The sequence below is a fragment of the Peromyscus maniculatus genome, chromosome 16 (genome assembly GCF_049852395.1).
Source record: "Peromyscus maniculatus bairdii isolate BWxNUB_F1_BW_parent chromosome 16, HU_Pman_BW_mat_3.1, whole genome shotgun sequence".
Lineage (NCBI taxonomy): Eukaryota > Metazoa > Chordata > Mammalia > Rodentia > Cricetidae > Peromyscus > Peromyscus maniculatus.
In genome coordinates this window covers 14,952,021-14,974,048 of record NC_134867.1, presented here as the reverse complement: position 1 = coordinate 14,974,048, position 22,028 = coordinate 14,952,021, and the positions used below count along the sequence as shown (strand labels likewise).

The 22,028-nt window shown below is 42.0% G+C and overlaps 1 protein-coding gene across 3 annotated transcripts in view; it reads left to right on the top strand.

The window, feature by feature from the left end:
- The window catches only part of Cdk19 (cyclin dependent kinase 19), a 131,650-nt gene that overhangs the window by 70,353 nt on the left and 39,269 nt on the right, over positions 1–22,028 (top strand). For all 3 annotated transcript variants that reach the window (XM_042262042.2, XM_076552416.1, XM_076552414.1), the window contains exons 3-4: positions 8,494–8,604; positions 10,442–10,582. In XM_042262042.2, coding sequence (XP_042117976.1) covers positions 8,494–8,604; positions 10,442–10,582 — 252 coding nt within the window. The remainder of the gene's footprint in view (positions 1–8,493; positions 8,605–10,441; positions 10,583–22,028) is intronic.

Here is a 22,028-nt window from a genome sequence, read left to right as displayed (position 1 = left end):
CTTCAATTTGCATTTTTAAATGGAAGTAGTCATGTTATTCCATAATATTTTTACTATTTTAAGTTATATTTACTTTTGTGAAATGTCTGTTTATATTCTCTGTCTCATATTACAATTTTGGATTGATTTTTTTTTTTTTTACAAGCTGTACAAATCAGGCAGCATGGGTCTTTGTTGCCTTAGATTGGATGGGGTTTGCAAGGTAGCAGTTGGCTGAGTCCAGTAATATTCAACACACACACACACACACACACACACACACACACACACACACACACATACACACACACACCATGCACACATCTACACACACCTAAGCAGCTTTGAATAGATATTAAACATCAGAGCTCAGAAATCAAAGAAAGCTTGCTTTACATAGTGTGTACGTATATATTGTTGTATTTATCTAATTATTATTTATCAATAAAAACTTGGGAGTCAGATATCAGGGTAAGAACCTAATGATCAGAGAAGCAGTGGATACGCGACCAGTGACCTATTTCTTCCTTCCTGCCTCTCCCTCTCTCTCTCTCCTCAGTCCTCCTAAACTTCTGTGGTTAAGTTTGGTTAGCTAGTACCTAGTTCTGCCCTCTGTTTCAAAGCAAACTTTGTCAGAAGTGATCAAAATATCATACAACATTTCCCCCTTTTTTGCCTAGTAAAAAAAGGGGAGGTTTAAACTCTAGCATAGTAAAACTGTATACAATAAGAACAATTACCAGGTAAGAATTATATTCACAATGTCCAGTCCATTTGCACTTGGCAAATTCAGAGAAAATACTCCGTTATCTAGCATATCTATCTTGGTGAGGTTAAAGTTGGGTTATCTAGCTTAGTGTTAGAATGCTTGTGTGGCACCTGTGGGCCCTGGCTTTGAAAAGATATTGGATATTTTCAGCACCACACAAAATGTAATAAACTTCACACACTTAGTGTGAATATAATTTTTAGTATTTGTTGATTAAATATAGTAGATGCTTAGTGCGAAGACAAATAAATTGAAATTAATTACTTCATTGTGTAAACTCAGCACGCTCTGTTTTCTAATAATAATAATAGGTTTATTAGCAGAATGAAGTAGGTTTTTTTTGTTTGTTTGTTTTTGTTTTTGTGTGTTTGTTTTTCGAGACAGGGTTTCTCTGTGTAGTTTTGGTTCCTGTCCTGGATCTCGCTCTGTAACCCAGGATCTCGCTTTGTAGCCCAGGCCAGCCTTGAACTCACAGAGATCCATCCACCTGGTTCTGCCTCCCGAGTGCTGGGATTAAAGGTTTGCACCACCACTGCCTGGTGAAGTAGTCTTGTGTAACAGAGACAATGCAGTAGTTATTTCCTGTACTGTATTTAGTTCACAGCATTTATTGCATTCCTTGTTACTTTTGTTAAAATGTCTGTGATGTGCTTTGGAATGATGGATGCATGATTGATTAATTTGAGTCTGATTTTACTGTGTGAAGCATAGTGATCTAAAAGACATTTAGTCATTTGTATTGGTAGTTCAGTGGTTAGTTATTAATCCAAACCCTTAAATATAATTTTTAAATAGTATTATAATTTCCTATAGTGTTTGAAGTGGCACCTAGCCATTTAGATTTAGAAAAAGGCAGGGGTGGAGGGTGAGGGGGGTGGAGGTGAGGGATGAATTAAATGTGCCTGAAAATTAGAGGATTTTACCAGGCAAATTCAATTTTTGGGGTATCCATTTTATTTTTCATATTTTAACTTTGTATATTCACAGTACCATTGATTTGTAACAGGTATTTTCAATATTCTCAAATGTAATATGTTGCATGAAACCTTACTTATGTTTTTTTTGTTGTTTGTTTTTGGGTTCCCCCCCGCCCCCGAAACAAGATTTCTCTGTGTAGCTTTGCACCTTTCCTAGAACTCACTCTATAGACCAGGCTGGCCTCGAACTCACAGAGATCTGCCTGCCTCTGCCTCCTGAGTGCTGGGATTAAAGGCGTGCACCACCACCTGGCATTACTTATGCTTAAATAAACATCTGTCCTATCACAGTGAGGGAGATGTAAACCTACTTATTTTAGATCTCACTTGACTTAGATCTTGCTCAGCAAATATGTGCAGGACTTGAAGTCAGAGAGAAAGAGAAACCGAATTGTTTATTGTGTAGAAAGATAAATAGCTTTCCTATACCCACACTACTGTGATAGAATCTATTAAAGGAGTGTGTCAGGTACTCTGTGAGGCAGTGCTATGCCATTTGTCTATCACGGCCCCCCTCCAGCTCCTCCTAGGTACCCTCCTTCCAACTTCTCTCATGCCCACCCCCAAATTGGAAGCCTCCTTTTCTTTGATTATTATTATTGTACACCCCCCCCCAAATATATATAAATATAACCTCGGAGTCCACTTTTGTTGTTTGTGTGTGTATGGTTTCAGGGCTGACCACTCTTCATTGGAAAACCAGTAAGGGGACTCATTTCTGGGACAGGCTAATTCTCCTTCTCCCAGCAGTCAGTCGTTGCCTGTTTTTTGTCTAGAGGTGGACCCCACGAATTCCCCCCTTCCAGGTTAAAATGCCTGTTGTATGCCACTTTGAGATCTTGTTTGTGCAGCCGTTTCTAGGGGAGACGGTTTGACAGAGGACTTCCTGGTGCTCTGGCTCTTATATCTTTCTGCCCCTTTCTGCAGCGTTCCCGAGCCTCAGATGCATGAGCTGTGGTGTAGTTCTGTCTGGCGGGACTCTCCATGTTCTGTTGATCTCTGCATAGTGTCCATTTGTGGTTTTCTGTGAGGGTCTCCATTTGGTATAAAGACAGGCTTCTTTGAGGGGAGAGGTGGGTGCTAGGTACACTTAGCCAGGAAATGTAGTGGTTAGTTTCTTTTAAAGTTAATACAATCACAGCTACTGTTTATCAAGAATTTATCTTGTGCTATACACTCTACATAGATCATTGCATTCTTGTTTTGTATTAATGTTCTTGCAAGTAATGGTAGTTACGAGTAATAACATAATTGTCAAGAGTTTGATGTGTTATAAGCTTTGAGTTATATACTTAATCACTCTATATGCATTCCTTACCAAAATTATTTTGTGAGTAGATAACTTTAATCTTCCACAAGACTAAGAGTTAAGTAACTTTCGTTGTGTTATACTGTAGTGAATCAGGACGCACTTGTATTTTTTTGCTTTCTGTGTGTTGTTGTATTGGAACAAGTAGCCATGGAGAACACTGACCTTTTGGAGCTTATGACTGGTACCTAAGCATTGCTACTGAAGTGTGTGTGTGTGTGTGTGTGTGTGTGTGTGTGTGTGTGTGTGTGTGTGTGTGTGTGTGTGTTGGGTGTGTGCACACATGAAAATTTAGAGGAACCTAGAGCCATAGTTGGGTTACTGTGCTTATTAAACCCCTTTCATAATATGAGTGCCACCTGCTGGAGGGTTATAATGCACCTAATATGCTTTTGAAATACTAGCTTCCAAAAGGCCTGTCAAAGGTGTGAAAGTGTCAAGTTTCAAATGCTAATTATTAGTGATGGTTTTTAGGATCACTCCCCAGTGAAATTGGGCAGTTCTCCTAATTTACTATAAAATTCATTGCTTCATTTATTATGTTGTTTTAAGCACTGATTTACTCAGTACTTTCTAAAATAGAGTCATTGGCAATGTTTTTTACCCAAGAGAAAGTTTGATTGAACCCTGTGAGTCATATTATTATTTTAAAGAAATCAAACAAGAATAGAAAATTGGATTTATTTTGGGAAAAGTAAGTTATTGGAGTATAAGGATTTTAGAATCCCTTTTAAAAACAGTCTGGAACCCAAGGGAGCGTTACAGACAACACAGAAGGCATTGTGGGTAAAAATAGAAATGGGGAGCGTTATAGACCACATGAAAGAGTGTGGGTGAAAATAGAAATGCATGCTGGAATCTTTAGCTTGGTAAAGAATCCCAAGGTTAGTAGATCTCTTATATAGTGCTTTAGAGAAAATGTTTAGAGCTCTTAGACTTTTTTTTATGTGTTTAGGACAATGAAAAGCGGATCCTTTTAATAATTACTCACGTGTCTGGAATAAAATCAGTGTCCATTGAACATTCTTCACAAGGGTGCGTTGCTATCGGGTTAGCACACTGAGTATCTAGCACGGAGGTTAGCATTCAGTGTGTGTCATGGGAAAGTCATCGTCTACTTAACTGCTGTTTAAATGGATCTAATGCATATTTGTAGTTGCATGAGATCACGTGGAACAAATATTTGTTGAACAAAAAGAAATGTGATTGTCATCTCACACCATTAAACAAGTACCAATAATACTTTGCTAGATAGTTTATTTTATAAAAAAATCATTTTTATAGATGTTTGCATTACAACATTATAGCAATAAGTCTCATGAAAGAAAGCCTTGTAATGGGGCTGGAGATACAGCTCAGTGGTTAAGAGCATACACTGCTATTCCAGAGGACATTAGTCAGATTCCTAGCACCCACATCAGGTGGCTCACAGCTGCCTGTAAGACCAGCTTCAGGGGATCTGATGACTCTTGTCTCCTTAGACATGTGCACATACCCCCCCCAAACACACATAATTTTAAAAAATCTTTAAAAACCCTTCAGTGTATATATCTGAAGCTATAATGTGTGGCTATACCATACTTGTCAATTTTGTTATCATTGAGCACTGAGGTTGTTTTTGCTGTTCTGTTTGCTGGGGTCTGTAGGTAAGGGTAGGTAGATGTAACTTTGTGTTGCTTGTTGCAAAGTCAGAGTGGCAATACGCTTTCTGTGTGATGTTGATCTAGGACCTAGGGTTTCGTTTGTAAACTGACCTTAAAAATAGCTGGAGAGCTGATGGGGTGACTGAGTTGATAACTGCCAACCTCTCAAGTGTGAGGCTCTGAGTTTGCAGCCCTGGTGCCCACTGAAAAGCCTGGGTGCCGGGCATGTGCTGGAGGCAGAGACATGCAGCTCTTTGGAGCTTGCTGGCTGGTCAGCCGAGGTGATGTGCTTTCAGTGAGAGACGCTTGCCTAGAAGTCAAAGCAGAGACAACTGAGGAGACACCGTATATGGTGACTTCTGGTGTCCACAAGCACATCCATGTTACTTTTCTAGTGGAGTGCATATTAACTAAAAAAATCACTCAAACAGACTTCCTGATAGAAGATAGTTTGTCAGGAGAAAACGACGTCTTACAAGGCTATTGACTGTTCTCATGAAGAAGAACCAGGTAGGCTCCATAGATGTAAGTCATTGGGCAGATGTCATTGAGTGCTTAATCGTGTCATAGCTGCCGTTTCGAGCACTAGGGACATAAACCAATGAAAGCTTTGCTGTCGATAGAAAATGGCAAGCCATAAATAACTTAAAAAAATCGCAATGGAAGGTCAGGGAAGACTGTCTTAGGAAGTGATGTTTGAGACTAAAGTAAGTGTCCCCCCCCCCCCCCCCCCAGTAATTGCCTTTGCTGTTTTCTGAAAGGAGCAGATGGAGTTGAAGGCAGGGAAAACAGAGATCACCACCTCAGTGTTAGTCATCAGACACTCAAGTAGAGAGACTGCTTAGGGGAGAGAGGTGGACAAGGGCACACCTCGTAAGTAATTTGCATAAGCGTTATTTAAATTCCCTAAAGTAGAGGAGACCACCAAAACAAACCCCTGCAAACTCCTCCGTGTGCCTGGTTTTGTGTCATTCCCCAGGGACACAGAGGAAATTAAAATCGGCCTTTGAGAAGTTCATGGTTAATAGGGAGGCAGTTACAAACAGTTAACAGAATAAACTACACCAATACAAACAGGCCTAGTGCAGATGATTCAGCCGGCTGAGTTTGAAAGTCATTGTACCCTTCACTGGGCTCCATCCCTGGCTCAGGAGCCCATCCGTGCGCATGTGCAGAAACCTGTCCCAGTGTGGTACCTTTCTTTCACAGTGACCGACTTTCCATTAACTTCAGAACCGGTGGGGGTGGGGAGGACAACGTTATTTGGCTAGGAACATAGGACTAATTCATCCTCTAAAGCAAAAGGCAGTGCTCCTTGAGCCGGTATCATCGAAGGTAGACACTGTTAGCTGAACACCTGCTCTTCTTACCTCCCACCCGAGGGAGAAGGAGTGTTAGCCTTCCTTGGTCTTCAAATAAGGGTGTATCATAGAATTGAACTTTACATTAACAGACATGAAAACTGCTTACTAGTTAAGTGGTTGGTTGGTTTTTCAGTTTTCATTTTTTAGCTTTTTTATGTGTATGAGTGTTTTGCCTGCATGTATGTCTGAGTACCACATGCATGTAGTGCCTGCAAGGGCCAGAAGAAAGCATCAGATCCCCCTGGAACTGGAATTTCAGACCTGCTATGTGGGTGCTGGGAATTGAACTCCGGTCTTTTAGAAGAGTAGCCAGTGCTCTTAACTGCTGAGCCATCTCTCCATTAGTGACACCAGCACTTGGGAGGTTGAAGCAGGAGGATCACAAGTTCAAACATAGCCTGGGCTGACATAATTAGGTTGTTTGTGTGTGTATGTGTGTGCGCGCGTGTGTGTGTGTGCATGCGTGTGTGCGTGCGTGCGTGCGTGCGTGTGTGTGTGTGTGTGTGTGTGTGTGTGCACTCATGGTCTCATACTTGCTAGGGAAGCATCTTACCACTGACCTGTGCTTTTTGTTTTGAGATGGGGTCTCACTAAATTGCCCAGGCCTTGAATTCACTTTGTAGCCTAAGCGGGCCTTGAACTTGAAATCCTCCTGCATCAACCTCCTGAGTAGACCTATGATTACAGGACTATGTCAGCATGCCTAGTGAGCTCCTGTCCTAAAAAACAGAGCATGAAGTGTGCTTCTCTGTGCTTATTAATTCCGAACCCTGGTTGGGTGGCGGGAGGCAGGCATCTTTACAAGGCTTTTACCTTGAGTTCATGTCATTGTTATGATGTCTGTTACCAAGCTGTTGCCTGTGATGTGCAGGTGCTGAGTTGTCATTTGATGAGTTGGTCTGTCCCCTTCCTTGTGAGGGTGGAGTGTGAAGCTTGCACACTGTGAAGGCTGTTCTTTCTGACGTACAGAACCTCTGCTGTGTGAGTCAACTTGCTGTCGATGTGGCTGATCCATGAGATGATCACATTCCTATGGCAAAGGTTATTGTGGTTATTGTTTCAGAGATTCAGGCCATGGCTTCTTAGCCTAGGGCTTGTGATGGCATGGTACCTCATCGCCAGAGCGTGTGGCAGCAGAGGTCTGTTAATACTCAGGGTGTAAGCTGAGTAGAGAGGGCCCAGAGGTCCAGTACCTTCTTCAAGGGCAGAGCTCCAACAGTCCTACTTCCTCCCACTGCGGTGTGTGTCCTAAAGATTCCACTACTTCCCGATATCAACACGGGCTGGGAACTAAGCCTTTAGCGTGGAGGACTTTAAGAGACGTTTGGGATCCAGACTCCAGGCACTTATCACCTCCAGTCTTTATCAGTGCACACAAGACTTGCCAGGCCTGCTATGTCCCATAGACGCTAGAGTGCATAAATGTAGCGATTTTAAGTTTTCTTGCCTCTTTTTTGTGGAACATATATTGAACTCTGATACTGTGCTAGGGTGGATATAAATTGACCATGTGATTTCTGTTTCTGAAGAAGATAGTCTTTTAATAAAGAAAATACACATGGACTAAATATAGTTCCTTTTTTGGGAGGGGAGTTGAGTGTGTGTGTGTGTGTGTGTGTGTGTGTGTGTGTGTACACATACATGTGTACATGTGTACATGCATGTGTGTGTATGTTAAAGTCAGAGAGCAGCCTCAGGTATCATTACTCAGTCCTTTCTTTTGTTGTTATTTTGAGATGAGGTCTCTCAGTGACCTAGAACTCGATAAGTAGGCCAGGCTGGCTGGCCAGTGAGGAACCCATCCCCCAGGTTGCCCCCCACCCCACCATCCATCTGTCTCTACGCTGTTACCATGGCTGACTTTTTTTAAAAATGTGGATTCTAGGAATTGAATCTCAGGTCCTTGTACTTGGAGTACAAGCACTTTATTCACAAGAACTACCTTCCCAAACCCAGTGAAACTGCATCATTGAAAATGGTCCTAGCCAGGCGGTGGTGGTGCACACCTTCAATCCCAGCACTTGGGAGGCAGAGGCAGGCGGATCTCTGTGAGTTTGAGGTCAGCCTGATCTACAGAGCGAGATCCTGGACAGGCACCGAAACTACACAGAGAAACCCTGTCTCGAAAAGAACAAACAAACAGTCCCGTTTAACACACTTGCGCACACGTGCACGTTGTAGAGGAGGCTCAGAAAGGTGCTGACAGTTTCTCCAGGAATGGTATTGGAGAGCTATTTCCCCTTCATGCTGCTCCTCTGGCTCTTCTAAAATGTGAAGAGTTCATTTGAAAGCTAGACATGGTGGTGCATAGGGATTGTGAGCTCAAGGGTGGCCTGGGCCTTGTAAGACCTTGTTTCAAATAGGAAAAAATCCTGTTCAAGTGTGAGCAGAATTCCCTTCTGAGCCCCTCTTTGCTAATGAGTAGTGACCTCTCTCTTTCTCTTGCCTTCAGCTTTTGAGAGAACTGAAGCACCCTAACGTGATCGCATTGCAGAAGGTGTTCCTTTCGCACAGCGACAGGAAGGTGTGGCTGCTGTTTGACTATGCAGAACATGACCTGTGGGTAAGTTTAAAGTCGCTCTGTCCAAAGGATTATTTGATCTAGGTAGGGGACATGTATGCAGTCAATATGTACTACTAATGCACAGAAAAGAAAGCGCACTGTCCATTACAGCTCAAAGCAACCACAGTAAATGTTGATTTTAAAATGGCAATCTCTGTTGTACCCAGAAGTTTCCCTTGAGGAAGTTTTCCTAGAATAAGAGACTAGTTCTGTGTAGGCAGTTAATGGCAGTTTGGTGATAAGCACAGTGAAAACTGCTCCTTTTTGTGACGTACCCAGGACTCAAATTTGATCAAGGATATGCTTGTGACTAGTTTTTAAGTTAAAGTTGATCTCTTACCATATCTTGGTATTTAAAACTGGGTCTACCAAATAAAACTATGCATATAGTTTTTAGAATGCCTTATCAATACATAAAAGAACCAGAGCATTTTAAACATTTTGTGTCTAAAACTGCCAAAAAAAATTAAAACGTGACAGTTAAATTACGGATAAATTTAGTTCAGTATGTTATTGTGTGCCTTCTACATAAATCAAAAAAATCTTCCTAAGAACAACTTGGACAGGCTTATAGGGTCTTGAATGACCTTTGAAAGTCCATGCTATTACAGAGCTGTTGATAAGCACTTCCAGTGTTTTTCTTAATAAAAATTACATGGTTTTGGCAGGGTGGATGACTCTGTCGGTAAAACGTACCTGCCATCAAACAAAGACCTGAGACTGATTTCCCCAGGCCCCACATGGTGGACTGGGAGAACCCATTCCTGTGAGTTACCTTCTGACCTCACACACACACACACACACACACACACACACACACACACACACACACACACTGCATAAATAAAATGTTTAAATGTCATTTTGCTCATCATGGTAATGCACACCTGTAATCCAAGCCCTTAAGAGGTGGAAACAGGAGAATCAGGAGTTGACGGTCATCCTTGAGTACATGAGTTTGACGTTATCCAAGGCTACTGGAGGACCTAGCTCAAAACAAAAGCGTTTTCCCCATTTATCATAACCCCTTTATTTCTACAAAGTTCACGTTAAGTGTGGGGCTGACGCTGTGGCTCAGCACTTAGGAACAGTGGCTGTTTTCATGGGACCTGGCTGGGGTTTGAGTACAGACATGGGGTGGGAGTTAGAGGAGGCTGTAGCATTTTCCTCCCGTGCACTATAGTGCTTTATAATCCACATTTAACATGTGAGGTGAAGATGATGGTCTGCTTATTGACACCTCAGTTGTTTGGCAAACGGCTGTCCTAGGCTGGAGACCTAACAATGACTGCTTCACGTTGTTAAAATTCTCCAATTTCTTCTCTCCCTTTTCTCTGTTCTTTCTAGTATTCTCTCCTATATAATATTAAATTCTAGGAACACATCACATTGTTTTGTGGCTCAAGGAGGTAGTACTTTCCAAGTAATTCAGATATATCCAGTGTCAGTGATGTTATCCAACTCTACTAAGTACTAACTATTTATGTGACAGCCAGGGTTTACAGTTGCCATTCTTTCTCCCATCCACATAGAATATTACCAATACTGTTCTTAGACTGGCATTTAAGTATCAATTCTTTTTACCTTTTGAGGCTATTTAGTGAAAATTTCAGTGTTTTCATGAGATTTGATCAGTATAGACCCACATTAACATGGTCATATTCATCCCCAAATACATTTTTTGGACAACCTTATTATTCAGAAATTTTTATATCATTAATTTAAAAGTTAATTGTAAAGTACAGAGCAATTCTTTCAATTTTGATTGTTATTCCCCCTTTGGCAGAGATATGAGCAGACTATATTATTACAGTATGTTTTATTTTCTAATTTTTAGCATATTATTAAGTTTCACCGTGCATCAAAAGCAAATAAAAAGCCCATGCAGTTACCAAGATCTATGGTTAAATCACTGCTTTACCAGATTCTCGATGGTATCCATTACCTCCATGCAAACTGGGTGCTTCACAGAGACCTGGTAAGTGTTTTTAATTCATCAGTATGTTGTTTCCTTCTCCTGTAACAAAATCGTGCTTCTTGGTACCATTATAATAGAACGTTAGCTAAGAAAAATTTATAAATACATACCAGAGGAGAGATAAAAACTCACCTATAACCGATAATCAAAAGACTAGAAGCTGATGTGGTGGTGGCTGCTGTCTGTGATGTCAGCACTTGGGAAGCTGAGGTAGGAGGATTGCTATGAGTTCAAGGACAGCCTAGGCCAAGAGTAAAACGGTCTTCCCCCCACCCCTCAGTCCCTCCCTCCCCTCTTCTCTCTCCCTCTCCCTACCCCCACACCGGCTCTCTCCTTCTCTCCATTTACCCTTTGCTGAGTGCAGTAGTGCACACCTATGATCCCAATACTCAGATGGAAGAGCGTAAGTTTGCAGCCAGCCTGGGCTACATAGCAAATGTCTCAAATAATCAAGAACCAGCCAAACAAGATCATCTTGAAACATCTGGTGTCTGTTATTATGCAGTGCATAATATCAGTGCATAGCCATGAAATGTCAGTGTGATTTTTAACAAATGATCAGTAACATATAATTTTAATGTTCAGTTAATAGGTAAAGCTAGTGCATTTCCCTTCAATTTGTCTTTATATAAAAACTCTAATGAAAGTTGACTTCTCATTTTTTGTTCCCTTAAGACCTAAGCTGAAATAATGATGTTATGTCTGGTGAAATAATGTTATTACCAACATTACTTAATAGTAAATAAATGGATAAATGCATTTAATAACTAGAACATACTTATTAGGCAAATTAGCCACAATGCAAATGTTTGGTCATATATTTTATTCAGTATATATAACAAACATTTGTTAACAACCAAATTATATGTGAAGTACTTCTCTTCCTTTTCAGCTTAGATGATTATTATTATTATTATTTTGGGTTTTTTTTGTTTTGTTTTTTCAAGATAGGGTTTCTCTGTGTAGCTTTGTGCCTTTCCTGGAACTCTCTTTGTAGACCAGGCTGGCCTCGAACTCACAGAGATCTGCCTGCTTCTGCCTCCCGAGTGCTGGGATTAAAGGCGTGCACCACCACTGCCCAGCATGATAATTAATTTTTTTATTAAGACTATAAGGCATAGGACAGCTGTAATCCTCATGACTTTGTCATTGGAGGTGCTGTTCTCCCCCACGATTTCATAATAATTTATTTGTTTAGGTTTTTTTCAGATTTTTAGATCCAGAAATGATAGGGGTTAGTCAAGGTAGATTCCAGCTTTATTTACTGAGGAGAATTATTTGCTACAGAAGAGAAGAAATGCATAAAGAGATGTAGTTAGTACCTTTGGCACCTTTTCAGTCAGACCTGGAGTCTGCCTTGACTGGCTCTTATTGTGACATTGTGACCACAAGTCATTCATTCATTCATTTAGCATTTTTAAAGAATCTAAGGATCTTTAAGTCTTGTAGATTTCCAGTTTTGTATTTACCATTGAGTCACCAGGTTTTAAAATGGTTCATCGGTACTTGAGAATGCTTTGGAATGGTTCGTAGATAGCATTTAGATTTTGTACTTTTAAGGTTCCAGTCACATTTGAATCATTAGTGAGAATCTTTTATTCAGGATTGAATGTTTTTCTCTTGTTTTACAAAGTTCCTTGTTCTAAGTAGAAGATGTTATCGTGGTTTATTTGTGATACTGTGATCTGAATGCCTACTGGTACTATTCAGTATGACTATGACTCAGTTTTTCCTGTTAAGTTTGCTATCCTTTGGTATCTTCTCCCCTGGTTATGGCAGCAGCCTCTTCCTGGCAGAGAAACATCTCTTCTCTTTACACAGACCTTCTTTGTAGTTCACATCCAGAGCGTGACAGGGTGTATCTATAATACCTTTTCTACTCGTCCGTTTTTATCCCCTGGGCCTCCTTCCTTGCTCAGGCCCTAATGAATTATGTTTCCCTTTTGCCATGCTGCTAACTGGCCTCTGCATTTGTCTCCTTTAACAGTCTTTTCCCTCCCAGTCCATTTATTAGCCTCTCAGGAACTGTGGAATATAATCTTATAGAAAAAGTAAGTTTAAGTTTCCTATTTGGTTTTCAGGATCTTATGGATATAGTTCTAATGACTTCAGATGTTTTCTCTACATACACCCCCTTCCTTTCTGCATGCCTTTTACTAATGGTTGTTCCTGTATCATCCTGAGGTTTCTTGTCTTAACGGCTCGCATTTCCTTGTCTTATTATTCTTTGTCTCTACATACTTAAATGTACTTGTCTTTCAAGGCTCAGCACAAATGCCAAAGCTCGGGGCTGGAGAAGGCTCAGCAGTTAAACACTGGCTGCTCTTGCCAAGGGCCTAGCTTTGATTCCAGCACCCATATGGCAGCTCACAGCTGACTATAACTCCAGTTCCCAGGGATCTTATGCTGTCTTCTGGCCACTACAAGCACCAGGCATGCACCTGGTGCACAGATTTACATGCAGAAAGACACCAATAGACCATGATAAATATAAACATTTAAAGCATACCTTCATAATCCATCTCAACTTTGAAATGAAATAATCTTTCATTGTTTTTCATTCCTGTTATATTTCATTTTTATTCTCTTATGGTATTTGTTAGTCTCTTATAGATGTCTTAGATCATCAGTTCTCAATCTGTGAATCGACAACTCTTTCATAGGGAATGCTTAAGACCACAGGAAAACGCAGATACCTAGGATTCATAACAGTAGCAAAATTACAATTATAAAGTAGCAATGAAAATAATTTTATGATTGGGGGTCACCACCACACGAGGAACTATATTAAAGGGTCGCAGCATTAGGAAGGTTGAGAAGGTTTTAGATCTTCTCCCCGATTATAACTTTCTGAGAGGGCAGGGTTATGATCCTTGTTGTATACAGTAAATGTAGAAATTCTATAATGCTGATTATTGCATTTTTGTAACCAAGTATTTGAAACACTGTTCTCAATGAATTATTTTTGTGTCAGTGTAAAATAAGGGGAAACGGGAATGATGCAGCTGTGACTGCATCAGAGACCCTCTGAAGAAGGCTGTAGGCTACGATAAGCCACATGACATGAGACCACCAATCACAAGTTAGGGAGGATGAGACTGGAGGTCCTTCAGAGGTGCAGGCGCAATGCTGTTTAGTTAAGCTAAGAGGAATTACTATTGGAGTTCGGTGGGGAATAAATAAGGTGATATTTCAGGGAGCAGTTGAACCTTGATAAGGAATTTAGAGACTTGGTTAGCAAAAGTAATCAGTAGAAATGTTGGTTATAAAAATTCTAAGATGAAAGCCGGGCGGTGGTGGCGCATGCCTTTGATCCCAGCCCTCTGGAGGCAGAGGCAGGCGGATCTCTGTGAGTTCGAGGCCAGCCTGGTCTACAGAGTGAGATCCAGGAAAGGCTCAAAGCTACACAGAGAAACCCTGTCTTGAAAAACAAACAAACAAACGAACAAACGAAATTTTAAGATGAGAAGGCCCTTGTGTTATCTCAGAAAGGACAAAGGTTGTGCCTGGCTCAAACAGGAATAATTGGGTGTAGTATAAAATAGGATAAAAAAGATTTGGATTGCAGCTTGACTGAGGCAGGCCCTAAATATCAGGTTCTAGTATTTGTGGGTTTATTTGTTTTAAGATCCTGAATCTTTGTGAGCCAAAGAGTGGATTCCCCACTCATTACAAAAGCCTTTCTCCTAGGGTGAGAATAGCGTTCACATATATTCTGAGAGAGGTTCTGAACCATCTTAGGCTTGCTTATATTGTTCCCACACAGTTACTGTATCTTTCCGCCATTCCTAAGTAACTAAGGAAATCGGGGACAGTCTACCTGTCCCTCCCATTGACTGGGATCTTGATAGCTCTCTGTACCGTACTCTTGCTTTTGCCCAAGTATTTTCAGGAATGGATTGTTCAACCTATACATACACATTGTTATCAATAGAAAAATGTAAAGTATATAAAATAGGAATATATTATTAAAAGGAGATGGAGATGTTTGCAATTTCTTTTAGTGAGCTGAAGAACAGGGCTACTGTTTGAGGTGCTGGGAGGCTTTTCACTGCTTTATTTCCTGTTCTTTACACCATTTGTTACGTCACAACTGTTTCTGTGTATTCATTGTCTCTAAATGATTAGTTCATGTGACAGACCTGGAAAACTCATGCAGGTATAGTATTAGACAAATATAAACTTGCAACTTGATGATATAACAAAGGAAATTGAGAGTGACTAAATTGGTGTTTTTGTTGTTGTTTTCTGTGTTTGTTTTCCTGTCTGGAACTATATTTCAGTCGTGTGATTTGGATCCTAGAATGTAATACAAAAGCAGAGAATTTTAAAGCCACCAAAAAGATGATTTGAATTAAGGAATTGACTTTAAAAGGAAAGGAGAAAGAGCTGAACGTATTTATCTTGGCTGAGAGACAGTGAAGGAGAGACATAAGTCTATAAATATTGGAGACCTGTAAACAGTTTGAGAGAAAGCTGTATTTTAATTTTACAGCAGGATGGAGCGCAGAGTGAGATGATGAATTACAGGATGACTCAAGTTTCTGGGGTTGCTGTTGTGGAGTGGGAGGAATGCCAGCATGCACTTGGTAGTCTTCCTGCAGTGTGAACTTCTTAGCGCAGGCTTCAGATCTCAGTGATTCTGTCCGGGCTCTGGCTATTGTCTGTGCTTAAGTCACTAGAATGGGATCTCTGCAAAGCCCATGACCCTTCTCGTTACTCCTCAGCAGAGACAGAAGTGTGTGTGTGCTGGCTAATGTGGTGCTCCCTCCGTGGATTTACCGATCTTCAGTTTCAGAGCATTGCTACCGGGTCAGTGGCGGAAGCTGAACGACCAGCTAGACTGTCCTTTCCACTCTCCTACCCCAGAACCTGGCCCCTGCTAAGAACTAGTTCTTCATGGAGTAAAGATGGGAATGAGCTCGGGCCTGGCCTAGCTCTTCTCTTTAGAGAGTGTTTGTGGAAGTCCCACCCCAAAAGTTAACTTGCATTTTGAATAGTTGTGTTTTCATGTTAGTGAGTTGAATGTTTGTTTGTTTAAGAGTGTAAGGAGGGCTGGAGAGGCGGCTCGGAGGGTAAGTGGAGTGGATTTGCTGCACTTGCAGAGGACCCATGGGGCTGCTCCTTGGGCTCCACACACCTGTGGTGTACACATATAGGCAAACACATGCATACAAATAAAATAAAAATAAATCTATCTTTTCAAAAAACTATAATAAAAAGTGTCTCAGATGGCCATTAAGCCTCTGTTTCCTTCCCTGTAACATGTAGGTAATGGTAACTTATATGCTTGACTACCTGCCTTCATACTGAGGGCTCTGAATTCCTCCCAGTCGCCCTCTGGACAGTAGGTGCCCCTGGACAGTCCATGCATCAACACTCCAAGCGTACCTTCCTCACACAGTTCCTTCATCCTGATGCTTTTTCTAGCCTGTCTGCGTAAAGCAGAGACCAGGTAGAAGTGTGTGAATCATCCTTCCTGGTTCTTCACAAGATTTAAAAACTTAGCCTGTAGTTCCTGTAGCTTGTATTTGAATAGTACAATTATTTTTGCCAAGACTTTAACATTTAAAATATGAAGTTAAAAAAACAATCTTAGATAACTAATGTCATAATGGAAGTGCTTTGGAGAGCTCATTTTCCCTCTTAAATGAGATAGTATTGAGATGCTCTGGAGGCAAGAACGCTGTGCTAGTCCAATGACTTTCTATGTTCATTTGATTCATTAAGCTACACTTCTGCGTGAGGAGAGTCACCGCAGCAGGCAGAATTTGTCCGATAGGACTTAACCGCTCCTGATGGTTGGTTTTACACATTCGCTTACACAGTGTAAGAGGGTCAGGGCCCTGAACTTGAGTAGTGAAGGAAGCTAACGAAGCAGCCCGCAGTCAAGGCTGCGTTCTTCTCTCTGGTCTTAGCTGTGCAGTGAGTTCCTGCACCGACCTCCTGACGACGATGGGCTGGAACCCGGAGTAGAAAGACACACAGACCCTTTCTTTCCTGCTGCTTTTGTGGGGTCATTTGTTACAGCAGCAGACAAAACTAGAACTTATTCTGATAAACAAGAGCTGCAGCGTCCTCTGCAGAGGAGGCTGATCCCTATTCTAATCCCTGAGGAATTCAGTTTGTTAGCCTGAAAGGACTTCTCAACATGGCGGGCCTTGAAGGGAAGGAGCAGTCCCTGGAGAGGGCCTTCCTTAAGAGTGAGAGTGAGCTGGGCAACCACAGAGGCGGGTGGAGCTCTGAGTCCCAGGACAGCCTGGTCTACACAGAGAAGCCCACAGAAAGAGGGAGAATGCGGGAGGATGGGGGTGGGGGCCGCGTCAGCCAGCCAGCTACAGAGGGAAGCGGGTATGTGACAGGACTGGCTTGTTCTGCCATCTTGACACCAGCTACCGCCATCTGAGAGGAGGGCCTCCACTGAGAGCACGACTCCTAAGGCCCACCATGCTGCAGGCAAGTCTGCTGGGCCTTTTCCTAACCAGGGCAGGGTCACCTCTGGGCAGGTGGTCCTGGGTGCCCTGGGAAAGCAGGCTGAGCAGGCTGAAGGGAACTAGCACTGACGGAGCCTGAGAGGTACAAGACGAAGTAAACCCTCTTCCCTAAGTTGTTAGCCATGGTGTTTTATTAAGGCCATAGAAACCCTACCTAAGATGGGACGGGGGCCTTCTCTGGGTGGAATGCATGTGTGAAAATGCATGTGTGCATGCACACACACACAAAGGACACAGACAGACACAAAAACAAAAATCATTATAAATCAATCAAAACCAATGGCCACAGACAGGAGCGTTAAGACTTTGAGAGCTGTAGTTAAGACTGAAAAATCCATTCAGTCGTGCTATCTTATTAAATTGTTTCTATTATTATATATAATGATATATCCTTTGAATTACAAATTGAATTTGTGATAAAAGGTTATCCAGGCAATCCCCACCATGGCATCACCCAAGGTCTCATCTTTAGGATGTAAGGACGGTGTTTTCTTTTCACCAGGTTATATATGGTGGTTATTTTGTGGGACATACCTTCCTCTGAGCACACTTCCAGAGGTGAGGGGCAAAAATCAGTATACCATAAGTTCTCCAGGGGCTCCTGCTTTCAAGCCCTGGCCTGCGGCCTGCGGCGTGTCTTTGGGAGCTTTGTCCTCTCACTTGGGCCTGCCATTTTCTGTGGAGAGTGCAGTTGGAGGAAGTCAACTTTTTTCACTCTGGGCCTCAGATTCTTCATCCGCAGAGCAAGAGAGCTCAGTTTGATCATTTTTACCCCCTGATGCTCTTCCTTTCTAGTATAAGAGTAAATATAAACGCACATAAAAATGTAAACAGAACAGGAAGAATGGAGGGCCGCGGATGGGAGCCTTTGGACTTGGAAGGCCATAGCTGAACTGAAAACCCAGTCAGGGACGCTGTTGAATTAAGTTAGTTTTGTTTGGATGAGTGTCGTCGACGTCGATGTATAGAAGACTGCATCTTGTGCCTGCGGCCTCTGTGAGGTGTACTTGGTACTTCTCAATGCTGACCTGGACGCCTGTGCTCTGCTGTGCCTGCTGCTGCCAGCAATGTGAAGTCGAGTTCGATTAGTTCCTCCTTTTGACCTTGAAGCGAGTTAGGGAAATAGCCCTCCAGATACATGTGTTTGTTTTGCATGGGGCTTTTCATAATGGTTGCTTTTTATTGGTTCTTGTTAGGGAAAAGAAAGCCTTATCTTCGCTGTTCAGGCCTATAAACCCTTCCAAAAGCAGACAGAGGAGTGCATTGTTAACTGTTGGCAGTGCCAGGTGGGCAGGCATTGTTTACTGTGAGCACCAGAGTTGGATTAACATAACTGTTATATTGCAGATACTACCAGCCTGGCTTACAGTAAAACGAAACGCATCATGTACTAGGTATTACAGGTTGCTTCTAATTCACAAATAGCTTACATCTGACTACAAACATGAAACTTTATTGTGAAGACTTTCTCACTTACAGATAACATTTTAAATAGTGGCTAGGTTCTCTAAATAGAGAAGGCTTTTTAGCCTACAATGTACCTAAAGTATGAAAGTAATGGCATTACAGAATAGAACCGTCATTTAAAACTGGATTTTTTTTTTTGGGGGGGGGGGCAGGCAGTAGTGGCGTACACCTTTAATTCCAGCACTCAAGAGGCAGAGGCAGATAGATCTCTGTGAGTTTGAGGCTAGCCTGGTCTACAGAGGGAGTTCTAGGATACCAGAGCTACACAGAGAAACCCTGTCTCCAAAAACCAAACCAAACAAACATCCTGAATATTTTTATCGTTGGGTTTCTATGGAGGAAGTGCTTGTTTACAGACTTAGAACTTGCTTTGTAAACTTACTTTGACTTCCTAATATGTACTAGATACTGTATTGAGCACTTGGGAATATAAAAGTTAATAAAATACAACCTCTTCCCTCAGTGGGTCCATTGCGGGGGAAATTCATGTACAGGGAGTCATAAATCAAAGATGCTTTTAAAGAAACTCCGGGGCTAAGATTGTAGTCCACTGGAAGAACACTTAGCTGGCCACGAATAGCAGTGCTCTCATTCCAATAGCATACATGTTTTCACACACATACTCTCACATGCTCACCCAGAGACAGAGAGAGACAGTTTGCAGGGGACATAAACATGAACACTCAAGTATAAAATACTGAGAACACGGAATTAGAACCTACCTAGTTGGGATGAGGGCCTTAGAACACTAAAAATAAGTAGACATTAATACGGTGAAGGTGATGGGTCTGGGAGCATTCTAGGCGGAAGAAATGGTGTGAATAAAATGGTAGACTGAGAAATGGCCACCTGGATACCACTGGGTGATGTCGCTGGAACGAAGAGAAGGCAGAGCAGCAAGGAAGACCAGCGACAGAGAATCCTAGTTGTTCTGTGTAAGTGTGGGCTTTCCTGAGTGGGTAGGTTGTGGGTTTGTTGTTGTTTTTGTTTTTTGTTTTGTTTTTCGAGACAGGGTTTCTCTGTGTGGTTTTGGTGACTTTCCTGGAACTCACTCTGTAGACCAGGCTGGCCTCGAACTCACAGAGTGCTGGGATTAAAGGCGTGCACCACCGCCCGCTGGCAGAGCTGGGTAGGTTCTTAAGAGAGACTGCTCACACTTCGAAAATCTGTTTAGGGCCTCGGAGGAGACATAGTCAACTGGTGAGAGAGCATGAAGGTCCAAGGCGGCGAGCCGATCAGAATAAAGAGGAGGAGGAGGAGGAGGAGGAGGAGGAGGAGGAGGAGGAGGAGGAGGAGGAGGAGGAGGAGGAGGAGGAGGAGGAGGAGGAGGAGGTAGTAAATGTGTAGGGCCTGAGGTAGAGCTGAGAGCAATGGCCGGGGTTACAGCCTAAAGGACAGAACCGAGGGCGGGCTTTTGCTTCTGTTGACCAAGGAGAGAGTACCCAGAGAAGACAGTTTTGTTAGGGAGAAGGAAAACCTCATCAAGGATGAATGGAGCTTGTGATGTTTGTGGAAATGATTTACCTACAGTTGACATATTTCTAAGATACATGGAAGATTAGAGACCCAGCAGTCTTGATTTGGGAGTCATTAGTGTACATGTGATTTTTGGAACCCTGGAATAAAATCCTAGTTTTTAAAACATATTCATAAATAAATTTGATATATTTTAGGGTGTTCACTCATTTCCTGATACTTCTTTTAAAATTGGGACATCACCTGTCAAAAGACACTTATGCCTAACCCCATAACTGGGTGGATTGTGAGTGCTAACCATTGTCGGTTAAGTTCATTTGTGTATTTGTTCCTTAGCCAGTTAGTATATGGAAGCTTCCAGTAGACATGAGAGTGCTAGGGCGCTCATCTGTAATGTCTGGAAACTAGCTGCATTGACCAGTTTCTCGGCATTTCTCACCCACCTCTCTTCTCCATCCTCTGCCCAACTCCTCTCCCTCTGGTTGGTTAGTTGGTTTTGTCTTGAGGTAGCCTTAGCTATCCTGGAACTCATAATTACATCTGCCTTTGCTTCCCAAGTGCTGATATTAAAGGTATGGTTTTTTTTGTTTGTTTGTTTGTTTGTTTTTGTTTTTTTTGGTTTTTTTTTTGAGACTAGCTCTCCTTTCCCAGGCTGGTCTTGAACTTGTTAAGAAACCAAGGAAGACTTTGAAATTGGATCCTCTTGTCTCCACTTCCCAAATGCTGGGATTACTGGCATGAGTCACCGTCTTGCATATTTTTAAATGCTCAACTGTCCAGTTAGTGAGGTTGTTTTAAGGTTTAGATAATTATGGTGGACTAATATCTGCCAATGACTACTATGTGTATTCAAGAAAAGAAAGCACCATGCTTCCTCCTTGGTAGTTATGTGTTCTACAGCACAGAATCTCATTTGTTCAGGGGAACAATGAACAGTGTGCAGAAACCAATCTCCTGGGATCGTACTTGTGTAGCAAATGGGAAGGGAATTGTACTACACTGTATGGAAATGAAAGCATAGTTGAAGCCACTAATATTAGGCCAGCATTGTCCATTGTTGTAGAAACTAGCCCAACTTCACCTCCGCTTGCCTCGTTCCTGTTATTTAAGACTGGCTAGTTGTGTTTGTGTTTTTCGTCTTTGGTGCTGTTAAGAGTCATAGTGAGATTGCCCACTATGCTGAAGTGGGAATGCAAAGCAGATGTAGTGGGATGGCTGTAGATCTCTCTGCTGTTCTATTTATGAGACACCAATTAACTGAAGTAAATTTAACCCTGTGAAATAAGTGATCCTATAAAAGGAAAAGCAGATTGGGAGTACATGGAAAGGATCCTAAGTGTAGGCTTAAGAATTACTAAATTCTATGGAAATACAGACGTTTAAGGAATAGCCTCTGTATAATCCTGTTACTATTGCACATTTTTGTGACTTACCTTTACAGTAGAATTTAACTAAAACAAACCCTGTAGCATTGATTTTTGTCTGTTTAATTTTATTGCTGATAACTTAAATGTGAGGCATCCGGCTTCTGCCATTTCTGCCGTTTCTATGGCAACTAAAGTGTGCAAACCCAGCAGTATCACTTTCTTCACAGCTGGCATTTTGTGTTCACAGTAAGAAGAAGAGTTTTGGTGAAGCGTGGTCTGTGCTAATTGGGGTATAAGTGGGTCAGGACAGTTTTGGTATGCTTTTCTCATCTGTTAGTTTTGTGTAGGAGGGGTATAGGTGTTGAAGTACACAGTTCCCCTTCTACACATACACACTCTCGCTGATACTAATTATTGAAATTAGTCTTCTTGAGAAATGGGTAGAGTTGTTCTAAGACCCTCTTGATTCTTTCTTTCTTTTTTGGGGGGTGGGGTGTTCGAGACAGGGTTTCTCTGTGTAGCTTTGCGCCTTTCCTGGAGCTCACTTGGTAGCCCAGGCTGGCCTTGAACTCACAGAGATCCGCCTGGCTCTGCCTCCCGAGTGCTGGGATTAAAGGCGTGTGCCACCACCGCCCGGCGATT